At 33.4% G+C, this 16,741-nt stretch overlaps 1 protein-coding gene across 1 annotated transcript; it reads right to left on the reverse strand.

Annotated features, from left to right (window-relative positions):
• Positions 1–447: 447 nt before the first annotated feature.
• Positions 448–16,267, reverse strand: LOC102808880 (uncharacterized). The gene is made up of 8 exons (XM_085492016.1): positions 16,134–16,267; positions 14,281–14,336; positions 11,088–11,942; positions 9,282–9,494; positions 7,514–7,676; positions 4,772–4,928; positions 3,060–4,046; positions 448–1,626 (listed from the first exon to the last, which is right to left on the reverse strand). Exons 2-8 carry the CDS (start codon positions 14,306–14,308, stop codon positions 1,438–1,440), a joined length of 2,592 nt encoding a protein of 863 aa, XP_085348142.1. The 5' UTR covers positions 14,309–14,336; positions 16,134–16,267; the 3' UTR covers positions 448–1,437.
• Between the last annotated feature and the right edge of the window lie 474 nt (positions 16,268–16,741).

A 16,741-nucleotide genomic window follows, 5' to 3' on the forward strand; every position in this document is an offset into this window, starting at 1 on the left:
ACACACATGGTAACTGCAAAGACTCCCATTGTGTGCTTTGCACACGGGAGTCAAAAACTTACAGAAATTTCAAATATGACATTAAACAAGCAAAATACATTTAGAAAGCATTCAATATCATGAATAATTAAGCCGAATTTGATTAGGCATCCATTGTGATTGAAAAAGGTAGACACACAGCATTTTATTTTATTAGAAGCATATCTCAAATTCACAAAAACCAAAAATTTGATTTATTGCATGCAAAATCGTGCATCATCAATATAGCATTGAATAGCCATTCCCGACTTGTAACAGTGCCCAAGATATCACGGTTGTGTATATTAATGAGACTGTAAATATGGAGTATATAAGTGGTATCTTAGTCAAGGCCAAAATAGCTCTGCTGTCCTACAAGAGACAGCCAGCTCAATTTGATACCAAGTATAAAAGCAATTGAGCTGGTAGTTTTCAAGAGGTTGTCAAAATTAGCATTTTATTATAAACAGCAAAGACTGGTTACATGAGGAAGCTTCAAAATCCATCCCTAGCTTTATGAATCAAGAGAAGAAAATTTTTTTTGATAATGAATGAAAATGACATTATTACTGAGAAAACTATATTTATTAAATGCAACTATTCTACAAGGCAACAACATTAAATTATTATATCAAGAGAACAAGTTACATGTTAAATGTTGTTTCAAAGTATTGTCAGCAAAATGTAGTTTGAAGCTTTTGATAAGTTGAGTAGTACGCGTACAACCATGTGCCATACATCAAGCAGTTTGATTTTTTTTTGTAGATCAAGTTTCCAGCGTCGTCGTCGTCATGATCATCATACATACAATTCTCTTTTCGCGGATTGAAGATGAACTTTATTACAAAAGTAATATTCAATATGATGCACACCAGATGTTACCCTTTTTCAATTTACAGAACTATTTAACTAAAGTTACTACTATGTCTGAATGAACTGCAAACACTGCATACTTCCTAGGCTAGTTTTGTTTAGTGAACACTCAAAGAAAAATGTGAACAGCAATGCATGACTGGATTTATTGTAGTGAAAACAACAAATAAACAGAGCTGTCCATCAGATTTCTATCAGGAAACAAACACTCTTTTACATTTAATTTTTGGCTTAGTTTTACCGACAATGCAACTTTAATGCTGAATTTTTTATGTAATTTATTCAGTGTCAAGTTCACACAAATTATTTTAATTTTTTTTTTTTTAATTTACAAAATACTGACAGAAAAATTAGAAAAAGTTACTGTGCCACAAAAAGAAAATATTGCATATTGTCCTTAAATCAGTATGTTCATGTTCGAGAAAGCATCAATAAAAACAGAAACAACTGACGTGATTTTACATCAACTTTGTGTAATAAAAGACAGAAAGAAATATTGTTCAACAAACCATAGTGCCTCCTATAATAAACTGGTAAAACTATGATTCAACTCTCTGTTATACTAGCTATAACAGCATAAAACATATCCCTGGCTAGGCTTCTATCATGTGGGTTTAATATATGACATTTTCTCTTGCCATTTTCTAGCTGTTTCTTTAACTCAAAGAATGCCTTATCTCCAGATAAAATAGAGAATGGAATATGTATTGGCAGTCGTCCATCTAATCTACCTGCCTGTAAGAGAAAGAAAAAAACAGATATAAAAACAGAGACAATATATATGTATACTATGATGTAAAATTGGACAGGGACATGTAAGCAGTGTATAGAGTGTATTCAACTACAAGAGAGAAAAAAACAACATCCCAAATATGACTTGAACTATGATGGTTAACAGAAATTATAAAAGACCTTGGATATGGCAAATATGCTAAGAAACATCTTGAGATCAGTTAGTTAATGTGGATGGAAGATGTGTCCATTGATTGGGTGATAGATATAGCAAGACCTGAATGAAGGGGTTGGGTCAGATCTACGTGTGACAGGCTTTCACAATAAAAAATGACAAAAATAATAAAAGAAAGTGATAAATTATACTCAAAAGGTAGCAATAGACATAGCAATATTCTAATCAGATTGTCTCCTTCCTTAAATTCTTGTAATTTTTCAACATCAATACTTTTATTACTTGATGTGTTAATTGTATATTACTAGATGAGTTACTTATATATTATGTGATGTGTTACCTGATGTGTCATTTGAATATTATGTTATGTATCACTTGTATATTACTTGATGTATTACTTGTATATTGCATGTGTTACGGTACTTGTATATTATATTATGTGATGTGATGTGTTACCTGTATATTCCTTGATGTATTACTTATATATAACTTGATGTGTTACGGTACTTGTATATTATATTATGTGATGTGTCACCTGTATATTACTTGATGTATTACTTTTATATTACATGACGCGTCACTTGTATATTATGTGATGTGTCACCTGTATATTACTTGATGTATTACTTTTATATTACATGACGCGTCACTTGTACATTATGTGATGTGTTACCTGTATATTACTTGATGTATTACTTTTATATTACATGACGCGTCACTTGTATATTTATGTGATGTGTCACTTGTACATTACTTGATGTATTACTTGTATATTGATGTGTTACATACTTGTATACTATGTGATATGTCATTTGTATATTACTTGATGTATTACAGTACTTGTATATTATGTGATTTGTCACTTCTATATTATATGACGTGTCACTTGTATATTACTTGATGTATTACTTGTATATTATGTGATGTGTTACTTATATATTACTTGATGTGTTACAGTACTTGTATATTATGTGATGTGTCACTTGTATATTACTTGGTATATTACTTGATGTATTACTTGATGTGTTACGGTACTTGTATATTATGTGATGTGTTACTTGTATATTACTTGATGTGTTACAGTACTCGTATATTATGTGATGTGTCACAGTACTCGTATATTATGTGATGTGTCACTTGTATATTGCATGATGTGTCACTTGTATATTACATGACATGTTTATGTTTTACATTTATTTTTTCCTTATTGGGATCCATAAGAACATTACTACTAACCAATCCTAAACCTAAAATAACATACCTGCATACAAAGTGCAAAATCTGCTGCATCCTTAGTATTACCACTCTGTGGATGAAGCTGAAAGCATCCCTGTTGACAGATCTTATCAAAAGCCATACAGTTACGTGGTTGGTACCAGTTAGTTTTCTGAGCATGGAAACCCCAAACAAATGTTTTGTCAGGCAGTGGTGCCATGAGTCGACTGAAGAAACTTGGCCAATTATCAAGATCCACCAAAATAATCTGGGCCATTGATTCCAAAAATTTCATTGATGGTCCAATCCAGTTAGTGGGTGTTGAAGAATTACTGTTCTTATGACTGGAAACTGTCCCAAGAACTTCCTGTGAAGGAACAGAAGCACTGGCGATATTTTGGTTGACATCACACTTGCCGAGAGATCCAGGAACAGACAGAGTTGCAGGCTTGCTGGTACTACTGGAGTGATAAGCTCTGGTACCAAAAGGTCTTGCATATCTGTTACTAGAACCATACAAAGCTGTAGTCTGCATTCCACCAAAACATAGAAATGGGTTCACTGTGCGATTATTAAAGTTAAAATTTCCTGGCACATTTTTCTGAGCCTGAAAATGATATCCCAAACCGGCGGGATAAGGGGGAAGACTAGGTAATGGTTTCTTATTTCCATACACACTTTTACTGTTGTTATTATTTCTGTTTCTTCTCCTATGAATGCTGAAACTTGTTAAGGGAATACTAGTGGAAGGAAGTTGTGGATTTGCAGTCTTCAGAGCCGCAGCTTGACTGGTTTTGTTGTTCAATGTCACTTTGATATCAAGGCCTTTTTTATTTACAGTTTTATCTTGGAAAGCACTGCTCAGAGGTGGCGTCTCCATACATGGCATTTCTAATCTACGTTTCTTGGAGGATGAGTTCTCCTCTTCACATTGTCTCTTCTTTTGTGTCTGCAGATAACTGTGTTGTGAAAGTAACTTGTTGCAGGTGACAAGGAGATCCTTAATTGTAGTGCATTTTGTCCACAATGGTTGCTGGAATGTAGAACAAATAAATCTTAGTAGCTTTATGCTTCAATGTATTATTAGGTAAGTGCAGAAACATTACATTGCAAAGCATCTTTCAGAATAAATATCAGATAATGGTTTTAAATTAACAAATGAGCATTAAAGCAGCAGTCTATGTGCACAAATCTGAAACAAAAAATTGTATTGTTTCTTTCACAAACCAATAAATTAAAGACTATTGAATTTATCTGCCAAATCAAATCACCTGAAAATTAAACTCAGCGAATACTTCTCGTTTTACAATTATGGTAATTTTTATCATACTGCTGTGTAACACGCTCAGTTCCTCCCTTTAAATAGAACGGTTAATTCCCTCAGATATCACTAAACAACACCCACAATATATTTCAGATTTTTATCATACTGCTGTGTAACACGCTCAGTTTCTCCCTTTAAATAGAACGGTTAATTCCCTCAGATATCACTAAACAACACCCACAATATATTTCAGATTTTTTCAAAAATTTTGATCTGTAGCTAATAAAAAATATGTTAATTTGTTCCAAAACTAACAAAAAAAAAAGTGTGCAAACCTAAATTTTGGACAGAAAAATCGATTCTGCTCCACTATTTATCAAATAGAATCACTATGTATTAAACATTCTAAAAACTGGTCATATACAAATGTAGAAGACACCAAGTGACTCCTTACACACTACAATGTATATAGCACTATGTATTAGAGTTTTTACCTGTGGATTATTCTTTGGGCACACATCATTATGAGTGTTCATCTGACTTTTAGTCAAAGTAGTACCGCAGTGGAAACACATCCATGGTGAAAGGACCAGAGTGTCTAATATGGATGTCATACTACCAGACGGGTTTGGTATAAACCGTGCTTTGCATCTACAAACAAACAGTTGATAGTAGATATATCAGGCAATAGTACATTTATAATCAAACCCAGAAATAAGTGCTTGATATCATACTTTCAGATTATCCGCATTTATACAAAATTACAATTGGTGTGGGGACTAAAGTCTCTCTGCCATTTAGAATTTTACAATCAAAGCATAATGGCAAAAAAAAATAACCGTCTCTTAATATTTGGTATACAATGGTATTTAGAATACTACTACGTCCATGTTGCTAAGCAATATTCAGAGTGACATATTAAGAGCTGATTATTTTCAGTTTCAAGTTGTATCAAATCACATTTTATTGCCAATAAAAAGTTCAACTGTATTAAAAGTTAACGGTATCAGTGATCTTACATGCATGCATGCAAACATGTGTTTAGTTTTAGTCCATGGCATCTTTGATTTTGTACAATAGTGTGCTGCAATTAACTGAATAAGTACACTGCTCATTACTTCACACAAATTGTTATGGATTATGTGAGAATCACTGGGCTGCAGGTAACTGACAATTATTTGGTTCAAGGTGAGTTTTGAATTAGCGATATCGAACTACCAGTATAGGAAATCAATCAAGGTGAAATAACATGACCATCTGTAGTTGGAAGATATTCTAGTCGCTTGACAGTTATAACAAGATATGAATGTCACAGTCCCCATCACTTAAGTTAGAAATGCAGTTTACCTGACAGGTATTTTAATTAGTTAATTACGAAACCAAGATGACCTCCCTTGTCCACAAAACTATATATTTTCGGAAAGCTTATTGTATGAATTTTAAAATTTTGTTAGTATTTTTTTTATGGACACTGTAGTTTGAAATATGCACAAAAATGTGCTTTTTTGGTCAAAAGTGATTTATAAAAAAATAGCTTCTCAACAATACTTCTGTTTCCTGTCAAAATTTGTTTACGGGTACATCTTTTTACTATGAAGAAAGTGCCATCTTGAAAACTGTGTACCAGCTGTCAATTTTGCAGGGCAGCAGTTCAAATTTCACTACTTCAAGTTTATGCATAAATTAACACCCAGGCAAGTTGTCTGTACGATTGTTGTAACACTGTTCAACCAAAAACAATGCCCTGACGGCGTTTTGAAGATAAACACATTGTCAATAATTCGTGAAAATTTCAAAACAAAAGGTCAAAACGTCTAGGAGCTATTTTTTTTAAAGTTCTGGGATGTGCACTGAAAAGAAGCTGAGATAATTGCTAATTTGCATAACAATTCACTCAGTAAGAAGTTTGCTAATGCTCATAATTAAAATGGCTGTAATAATTCCAAATTTAAATGTACATGTATTATCATTTTGTAAAAAGTTAAATATAGTGCATAATATGGAGATCCCGTCATTTCTTTTTTTCGCCATGTTTCTTTTTTATTATTTATGTACAGCCTTGCTAAATCTTGCTAAGCATTCAAAAGAGAGAATGTCTGCACCTGTTATCTATATTTTAAAATCGTCTTTTGAGTATGTTCAACTATTCACAATTCAACAAAATTTTAACAGTCTATAGCCAAGACTGTTTGGATAATAAAAAGCAAAAAAAAAATTCACTCCTAAGTGCCCAAGAACCTGCATCTCTACCTTAATTATGAAATTCTCATGTTAAAATAATACATGGAACATCTGAAAACAGGTGAATTAATATGTACTTTATGTGGGAACAACTCATCATAAAGAGATTTCCCTTAATCTAGTATTGTATAGATAACTGAAAACTTCCATGAGTTCAAATAAACTATGTCTCATACATGCTCAAGAAACTGCATTCATAAATCTGAGTAAACCTTTATTTATCTGTTATAACAACTTGACTTCTTTGTTAATTCAGGTCTTTGTATATTACCAGGACCTGGGTTTGTTTCAGTATCACCACTATAATTCCCATCAAAGTGATATTGGAAATCATTTTTTACAGTTTAAAGATATAATATACAACAACATTTCTGACCACTTTTTTCAAGATTTTGTTTTCATTATCTAACCCAATTATTTATTCTGTGTATGCTCAGTTGCTCTGTCAGTGCATGGTGCATGGTGCATGGAGCATGGTCAGCGCAGTAGGGAGCGGTAATTTTGGATGGAAATCTTTTCAGATTTGGAAAAAAAAATTATGTGCATATTCAACAGAGACTTGTTCATCAACCTGCCAAGTTTTATTGATATCTGCTGCAGAATTTCTGAGAATATGTTAGAGACATAAAGGGGAGTGGACAGAAGGAAACCAGAAATAAGAAATAATAGTCGCTTTTCTAGCATTCTCAGTGAAAACTGACGGCCAACATAACATTCGTAGCAACTAACAACCTGTGATTTATTGTAAATTAATTCTTGACAAAGTGTTTGGGTAGAAAGGTACAAGTCAGTCAAGTATGTTTCTCCATATCTCACATGGCGGTGACACCCATTACTCACATGTATGGCCGCTTATAGTGTGAAGGAACTGAACTTTTTTTTTTTTACAAACACATATCCTCAATAAGCATGTATATAAGGGGGTCTAAAAACTAACTCTGTAACGTGATAGTGCGGCTCTAGGGATGTACATGTAAATTACATGGTAGCCTTACCCTAAAATATGAGTGTTCATTTCAGTTTTGTCCTTCAGATCAAATCCTTGGTTGCATTCAACACAGATAAAACCAGTGACATTCTTTTCTAAGATTATGTCCATAATGGCATCATAACACTTTTCTTGAATTGGTAATGGTACAACTGTACTCTCACTATCACCTGCAAGCACAAATGGTAGAACAATCTTGTAAACATTAACACAAACAAGTGTGTCTTCAAACAAATCATTCACTGGCCTAGCTAAAATCTTCAGTACTCCAAAACAGAGGTACGGAGATTCGACAGCCTAGGATTCATGTATGCACAGCCATTGAAAACCTTTACAATATTCCATAAAGGTCTCACACCACGGAGCATGCCTAAATTATAAGTTTATCATAATCTCATTTCCTGACCTGAAGTTTTAATACAATTAAAAATAATCATTGAATAAACAACCATTGCTAACAAAAAGCGCTATCATCCGTGACATCAGTGCTTTATTTTCAAATTTTAAATACTGTATTTTAATTTAAGTATCATTTTTGGAATATTCCAATCTTTTCTTGTACCTAAATTACAGTCAAATTTAGGTTTTTTAATAAAATAGTTTTAAAAGCTAATAGAATATTATTATTATTATAGGGACTAGCAAGAATGAGTAAACTTTGTTCCAACAATGAACACTGCACATAATCAATATAATTTAAAACAGCTATGATATGGATATGAAAACTGACACACTGACAGTTAGTTGTCAAATGACACACCAAATGAATCAATCACAATTACATGGTCGTATATACACTTTTTGCAACTGCTAATACTAGTATGCGACTAGTTAGTAGGTACCGTACTCGACCGCGTTAGCGCCCAGGGGCCTCAACTCAGAAAATCACGATTTTTTAGGGGTGGGCGCTTACCCGAGCACCCCCCTCGAAAAAGAGTGCAAATGAAAAATTTGATTCATCAAGCGACAGATTACGTCTTTGAGGGAAATCAAATTACGAAATTAGTTGAGTCGTCATTGATTTTCACAACGAAGAAACAGAAATGATCACAAAAAATATGCACATTTTATTACAATATTTATTACGTACCACCAGAATTTACGAAATTAAAAACATTTGAGTCTGTTGGAACACAGTCGAAGTCAAAATTGTCATATTATCTCCACTGACGAAGGTGTTGGATCGTACGCAAAGTCTCACTTTCCGCCATGATGCATTTGCAGATTTCACCTGCAGCGGCGTCCTTTGACCTAATGGGTCAAGTTGGTTATTAACCAATCACAATGCTGTGTTGTACTGACGCAATTCTTCGGAAATTCCCGAAGACTTTCCGGTAACGCAATGCGGAAGTGAATTATCGATGTCGAAGTACGATCTGTTGGAATTGATTTCAGCAAATAAACGACATGGTTTTTCCAAAAAACTAGTAACTAGCCATTTTTGAGAGGTAAACTGAATATGGCATGAAATATTTACCGCATTTTACTTGTATTAACAGGTCATTGTCGAAGCGTAGTTTACGCACGGTTACCGTGTTCTACGCATTCACAACATGTTCACAGCGGTCGATATCCACGCTCTATCATATAAAAACGGTTACCAAGATTCGTTACGCAAGACCAAGTTTTAAATTAGTTGCATTTTGAAGGGGTGGGCGCTTTACCGAATGTGACCCCAAATATAAAAATTGCGCAAAAGTGGGGGGTGGGCGCTTGCCCGGGCATGGGCGCTAACGCGGTCGAGTACGATAAATTATACTCTTCATTTAACTTACCTATCAAAGGAAAAACATGGTGTCCGTGTTTGGTGAAATCCATGTGTTGAAAACACTGTGTGAAACTAGGGTAAAGAAGAAAGCATGATGGACATGCAAAACACATTACTGTACTCAGAGACACCTTCTGTTGGTTTGAACACAGTGGATGACTTTTAGCTTCAAGGTCAGTTAGGAAAACATCTCCACAGTCCAGGCAAATTTGTGATCTATCTAGAAGAGAAAAGACAAAGATTACCATACTTGTCCAACTTGGCACTCATGCACAACCCTCTACATTTGGGACATATTTTCTGTTTTTGGGGTCATGTTTGGCTAAATTCAAACAATGCCCATTACAGGAGATCGAAGACGAATTACACTTTCTTTTAGTTTGCCCACGATATCAAACAGATAGAAATGATTTTATTTCCAATATTTTATTCCCCAAAGAAATCATTACCAACCTGCAAAAATTCACATATTTAATGAAAAGTAATGACAGAAATATAATAAAACTTTTAGGGGAATTTTTACATAAATCATTTATTTTAAGAAATGAGCTTTTTTTGGATATAATACTTTGACTCTTTTTTTCTATTTTTTACGTTATCGTACTTTGATTTTTTTAATCACTTATATATTTATTGCTGTAAACCAATAGAACATTTGTAATTCTAAGGATGCAATAAAGTTATTATTATTATTATTATTATTACCCTCCAAAAATGCCCCAACTTGACTGTCTTTGATCAAAATTTGACATTTCTGAACACCGGTAATCAAATTGATACAATATAGTATGGATTATTAACCGTCGTAAATCTGTAGACTATGTTAACCTAGCGTAAAACTATAACAATGACTTGTCAACAACCGCTAAAGATGGCAAATACATAACTCTATATTCAGTTTACTTTTTAAAAAAATCATGCTGTTATATTTCGCCAAAATTAATTCCAACAGAATGTACGTCACGTTGATTAATTTATTTCTGCATTGCGTTACCAGAATACCAAAGAATTTACATGGTACAATATAACATTCTGATTTGTTAATACCAGACTTGACAATCAAGCTAACTGACATTGTTGCAGGTGAAATAGTGTTAGAAAACATCCAGGCAGAAATTGCATTTGCATACCATCAAACACATGCGATATTTTGGTGTTATGTAATCAATATTAGTTTTTGCGACCATTTTTGTTTCTTAATAGCAAAAGTGTTGTAGAACTAACTTAGCCATTTTATTTCCCCCAAAGCGATGTAATATATCCTCAATTTGGCAAATGGTTAACTAAAATTGGCATTTGCATACTTTTTCAATGGGAGTCCTCAGCTGATCACCCACTCCCTAAAACACATAATTTTTGGATCTGAGTACCTTGGGCACTAAGTTGAAAAAGTAAGGGCGTAATGACCACAGAGCTTGTTAGAGATTTTTCAGCATTAAGAATTTTTTTTTATGAAAACTTGTTTAGACAACATACAGGTTGCAGGTTTTCCGCAATTCAAACTAAATTCTATAACAGCTTATATGAACATACATCTAAAATACAGATAAAGCACTAACATGTGTTTGTGAATACCTTTAAATACACTTTGAATTAGTCAAAATATAGCGTGCAAGTTAAAAAGATGCATATATTTAGCACTTTGAAAAGTATGCAGTCCAAAATGTTACGTTTTGCCTCTGGTTTTTACCAAAATACTGCAAAAATGGAATATTTTGTATATATAAGTATGGTATACATGCATATAGTGTAGCTACCTTAAAACCAAGATTAACCATCAAAATAACGTTTGGGTTTGTAGTCAGTTACTCACCTTCATTCGCTGATAACTTGTTAGCAAATTCAAAGATTCCAGTAAAGTTCAATTGTGTATGGTTAGCCTGCTGAAGGTGCATCACCATGGTTTCTGGAAATAGCTTCTGTATACATGTAAATCTACAGCCAATAAAAGGACACTTTTGTCTAGTTAGCTCAACAGGACAACTGGGCAAAGTTTTTTGAGTCTGAACTTGCTTCTCAGCCACAGTTTGTACAGAAAGCTTGGACGATAATTCTGTCACCAAACTTGATTCATTGAATGAACAAAGTACTTTTTCTGATGACGGAGGGTTATTTTTAACTTTGACAGACCGTTTCTTCAATGATCCAGGCACACATATCTCCAACTCAGCATTCTGAATAAAAGACTTGTTGGTTTCAATAAGTGTGTTATTGGAATGTTGACTGGATGACTCCATATTGCTCTCACTGTGTACTAAACGAGTTTTAGTTTGCGTTACTAGTGAAAGTTGGTTGGCTGACTTTGATGTGTTATCGACCTCCATTAAATTGTGAACAGGAGATTTCGTCACCATGTTCTTGTGTAGAGGAAAACTGTGCGTTTGTTCAATTGATGATGTTTGTTTCATTGATGTTGGTACTCCCATACATTGCACAGAATGTTGCTTTGATGTGTTACCAACTTCTACCACCAAATCATGACTGGGCATCATTGTCATCTTGCGGTTATGTAGTGAACAACTGGGAGTATTTTGTTTCAATGTTTCAATTGGTGTGACTGGCTTCATTTTGCTTTTTATAGGATCATCCCACTGCTTCTTAGATGTGCCAGAAACCTCTTCAATGAAAATGATACTCTCATCACAATCATCATCTGACAAGCAGATAACTAGAAGGAAAAAAAACAGTATTGAAAAAAGAGGGTTAAACACATAGTTGTTTACAGAAATAATCAATGTGTAATGGCAGTATTTGATTATATACAAATACTCAGGTTCTACACATAACTCACCACAAGATAATTTACAGTTTTCAAAAGTTCATTCCTGACAAAGAAAAAATAATCCTTTATTTGTGTAAAAGGTAGTACATACGTGGATGTAAGTTACAATGATGAGGAAAATGAAATAAAACAAGTTATGTCGTGTCACTGACATGAAATGGACAAAAGTGAAATAAGTCAACACATAAAGCTGAAATGAGTCGGCCATTTTGAATCGGAACTTGAAACAACCATACGGTAATATATGCAACATTCTGCTCCACAAATGCATTATAATGCCAAAAAAAGCAACAGCTTATGTTGCCCTCAAGTCGGGAAATTGAAAAATTGGGTCGGTCGGTCGGATTTTATTTTTTTGTAAACTCATAAAAACTAAGGGTATCGTAAATAGCCGAGGTATATGGGAAAAAAAACGCTAACCAATATTTCATATTTTTCGGTCGGTCGCTGAGGGCAACAAAACAATTTTTTTTTTGCCTAATGATTGTTTTTTAAATACCCCTTTTTAATTTTCTAGATATTTCATCAGTATATGTAGTTAATCTTGATTTTCCAGCAAAATAATTAAAAGTTTAGAACATGATAGCATAATGACAACCATACATATGAATATTTTCAGTTGTGTTGCCATGTTGCACATTTGTTTACCAATGCTCAATTTTTCATATATTTTATACAATCATTCAATGAGAGTAGCTTATACCAGTAAACCGAAAAATGGGGACAAAAAAACTGTCAAAATAATTATTTTCATTTATTTTACCTTTTTGTCAATTTGTTTATTTTTGGTGTCTTTTCAACATTCTAATTTTTATATACCGGTATTTATAATATACATTAGTTATACGCAGACTCAGAATTTGAAATCATTTTCTTAAATTTTTGGCTATGTTGTCATATTTTACCCAAAATTCCTTGCTTGTATATCAAAATGGTGGAAAACATTTCCTAATTAAAAAGTTAAATGCGTATAGAATGAAAAGTGAAGAACTGTAAAGCTGTTTCATGCTGTTACTGTAGCCTAGTCATTATGTTCAATGTATGTATCAAGTCAGAACAATATCTGTGCATGCATAACATAGATTTGGGACTGAAATAGCATAAAAGGTTGATTTTGATGTAATTTTAACATTAAAATAGCCGCCATATGACAATTGAATCATGAAAAGAATAAATACGCCTATCACTGACATGATGTATCTAAAGAGTTTAAACATGATCAGTGAAGCTATTTCAGAGATATGGCTCTGTAACAGAATAAATTAAAACAAAATGACTGCCAGTAAATAAAATAATAAAAAGTGCTAAAAAACAAAGTCATGCAGGTTTGATTTGATTTCATCACATCTGTACAGAAATTATAAATTTTCTACTTTTTATAGAGAAAAGAGAAAATATTTCATCAGTAATGTAATGTAACTGATATAAAAAAAAAAAAGCAATGCAGCTTTAATCAAAGTGTGTTTCAAAACATGGAATGTAGGTACTGTAGAATACTTTATTTTCGCTGGAATTAATTTTCGCTGAAAAGACTTTTTGGGCATTTTTGTATGGAATTTATTTTCACTGATTTTTGACGAGTTTAATGTGAAATATAGGAAAAAAAGTATATTTGCTGGATTTTATTTTCACGGAATCATCCCTTCAGCGAAAATAGCGAAAATAAATTCCAAGCGAAAATAAAGTATTTTACAGTAAGTCCTCTAATCTTACATGGAAAGTTTATCAATGACATGTGGATAGTTACTCACACATAGATGCATAAATACATGAAAGCACAAAATCATGATTGTGGCCCTAAACATCAAATAATAACATGATATAACATGCAGCCTCTTGGCTGAAATAGCTTTGCTGTTAGCAATGCACATCTCCATTAAAGAACTGAAGATATCATTAGAAAATGAACAAATCTGAGACAGGTCTACCTGAGGTATCTATATGTATAGTATCAAATTCAATTGGACTTGCGTTTTTTAACAAGACGTCGAAAATATCACTTTTTACCAAAAATGACAATATTCATCAAAATTAGAGAATTGAAGATATCATCACGAACTAAACAAAAAGAGAGGTCTGTCCAAGGTACATATACACCAAGTATCAAAGCAATAAGAATTGTAATTTTCAAGAAGAAGTCGAAAACATAGAAAGTTGACACGAGCGACATGCAATCACTCATATGATAAGCTCCATTCAACAAAGTCGACAGATAATAACTTACCATCATCATCCACAGTCTGAACTTCCATTCTAGGAATACTGACTGGTGACTCACTCCTACGAAGAGAATAAACTCATAAGCAAAGCCAAACAGCTGTGAAGACAGCATACAGTTTGATTCTTGTACGATTGATACTTCCATTGAAATACCTATAATTAACTCAAATGTTGATATATAACAATTTCAGCCAACGCAACATATTTTCGTGCAGAAAAATAGGGATCAATTTATTATTTTCCATGGAAAACAAGGTTATAAATACTTTCATCGTGCGCATGACAGTTCCTTGACAAATCTGCTAATGCCAGGAAGGTCAAAAGGCAATAAATATAAATATAAATAAAAACATGGTCAATGTTCTTGTTTCAAAGATTTTATTTGTTTTTTTAGCACTGACTGGTGATAATTTGAGACTATATTTTTCACATATAATTCATGTTTTTTTAAACATATTTATACATTTCTTGTGTATTTCTATTACTGTTTTATACTTGTTTGTGTCATGTTTAGTACTGGGTAACTGACAAAGACATTGTTTTTAGCTACTACTGTAAAATCTGTATTAAAAGCCGCGGCTTCTATTAAAATGGTACAATGCAACAGAGGAGATGCGGCTTCTATTAATGCATCTACACATATGCGACCTGGTGAATTTTTGGGTCTCAATTGTTCAAAAAGAATGGGTGCGGCTTCTATTGGGGATGCGGCTTCTAATACAGATTTTACGGTACTACTAAGAACTGATTTATTCAACACCAAACAAGTATAAGTAAACAAGCTTACATAATTTGCATAATGAGAACTTCCTGTGTGTACAGGGTCAATTGCCATATCTTAATAATTAACATGCTTTGTTGATTACATATGACAGTTTGAGCATGGAGCTAAAAAAATCTTTTTTTAGCTCCATGGTTTGAGCTAGCCCATGTAATTTCCAATGTGAGCAAGACTGTGGAACTAAAGTAATTTATAACCATAATTTTCTCCAAAAGAATAAGTTATTGAACTTCTTTTGGATCCGCAGTCCATGATAGAACAGTAGATCATTTTTAAAATTTGCGAAGGCATCCTCTACATGGAACCACCTGTGAAAGGATTAATTATTCACTTTGTTTTAATTTTGCTTATTTCGCTGACTGGAAAATGCCCTAAATTAAAACCCAGTGAATATGTAAAATTTAGCATAGAACACATATCTAAATGATAAAACCGTGAATTTAAATCCCACTGAATATGCCTGAAATGATAAATCAGCGAAATTTAAGCCAAGTGAAAATTAGTCATTTTACAGTAATCCCTATTTTTCCTGCACAAAAATTGCTTTATATACACATTTGTGTAAATTATTTCAATCGTATGTAAATCATTCAAGAATCAAACCATACGCCGGCTGTCTTCACACTCATGGTAATAATTCAATATATATAACTTGTTATTTCGTGTAATTGGCCTTCATTAGAATTTATGAAGAACCATTAGCTGATAGACCTTGTTTACTCGTGCGAATCACGTGGTTCATCTGGTCATTGGTACCATGGAGCTCTCTTTTTACCTCCATGTTGGTACGTACATGGTGGGATGATGTCCGAAAAAAACGTCCAAGTCAGTGTTTAAAAAAATTTAAATATACAAACACACTTCCCAAAGAACTGTAATACATCATACGTTCTTTCCACTGTAGTAGTGGCGTTAATAGGTGCTGTGACGTCTCTGGTCTGTAGTGTGCAATATTTCGACGGTTTCATCACACATACGTTTTCAAAAATTACAGCGCTGCAACACTGCAGGTTACTGAAACGACATAATATTACACATTCTGACACAAATGACATTTTCTTGTTAAGCAAACTTACGAACAATATACGGCCTGTAGTACAACACTTCTAATTCACAGCACGCAAATGCCAGAGAGGAACAGCGACGTCGAAAATGACCTTGTTATGATTTCTGAATTTGGACGTTAGATAAAACCGGAAATTATATTTTTAGAACAGCGCTCTCTAGTGACAAAAAGTGATAAACAAAACAAAAGTTTTCAATATTCCGACGATGGCGCTACAAGACAGGGCAGTGGTTTGGTGCGCTGTTGTTATCATCCAGCTCTATGAGAGCAGTATATTTAGCTTCACTGACGACTTTGTTGAACGAAGTGTTTGTCGGTCGTCCGCGTCAACTTTTTTGAGTTCTTGAAAACTACAAGCCCGATTGCTTTGATACTTGGTGTATATGTGCCTTGGCTAGACCTCGTTTAGATTTGTTGATTTCATGATATCTTCAATTCTCTAATTTTGATGAATATTTTTTAATTTTTGGTAAAAAGTGATATTTTCGACTTCTTGTTGAAAACCGCAAGTCATATTGTTTTGATATTATATATATTATATATAGATGTGGGAGTCGATTATTCCAAAACAAAAGTGCTCAATACAAAGTATAAATACGGTAATAGAGGAATTAATAC

The sequence above is a fragment of the Saccoglossus kowalevskii genome, chromosome 2 (genome assembly GCF_978046115.1).
Source record: "Saccoglossus kowalevskii chromosome 2, keSacKowa6.1, whole genome shotgun sequence".
Taxonomy (NCBI): domain Eukaryota; kingdom Metazoa; phylum Hemichordata; class Enteropneusta; family Harrimaniidae; genus Saccoglossus; species Saccoglossus kowalevskii.

What these genes read in the sequence shown, in the direction of transcription:
- LOC102808880 (XM_085492016.1), bottom strand. Translation starts at nt 14,308, where the DNA reads ATGGAAGTTCAGACTGTGGATGATGATG. An exon ending in ATGAACACTCATATTTTAGG is followed by an intron (nt 4,929 to 7,513) that starts GTAAGGCTACCA and finishes GTTTGTTTGTAG; the next exon opens with ATGCAAAGCACGGTTTATAC. An exon ending in GCCCAAAGAATAATCCACAG is followed by an intron (nt 4,047 to 4,771) that starts GTAAAAACTCTA and finishes TCTACATTCCAG; the next exon opens with CAACCATTGTGGACAAAATG.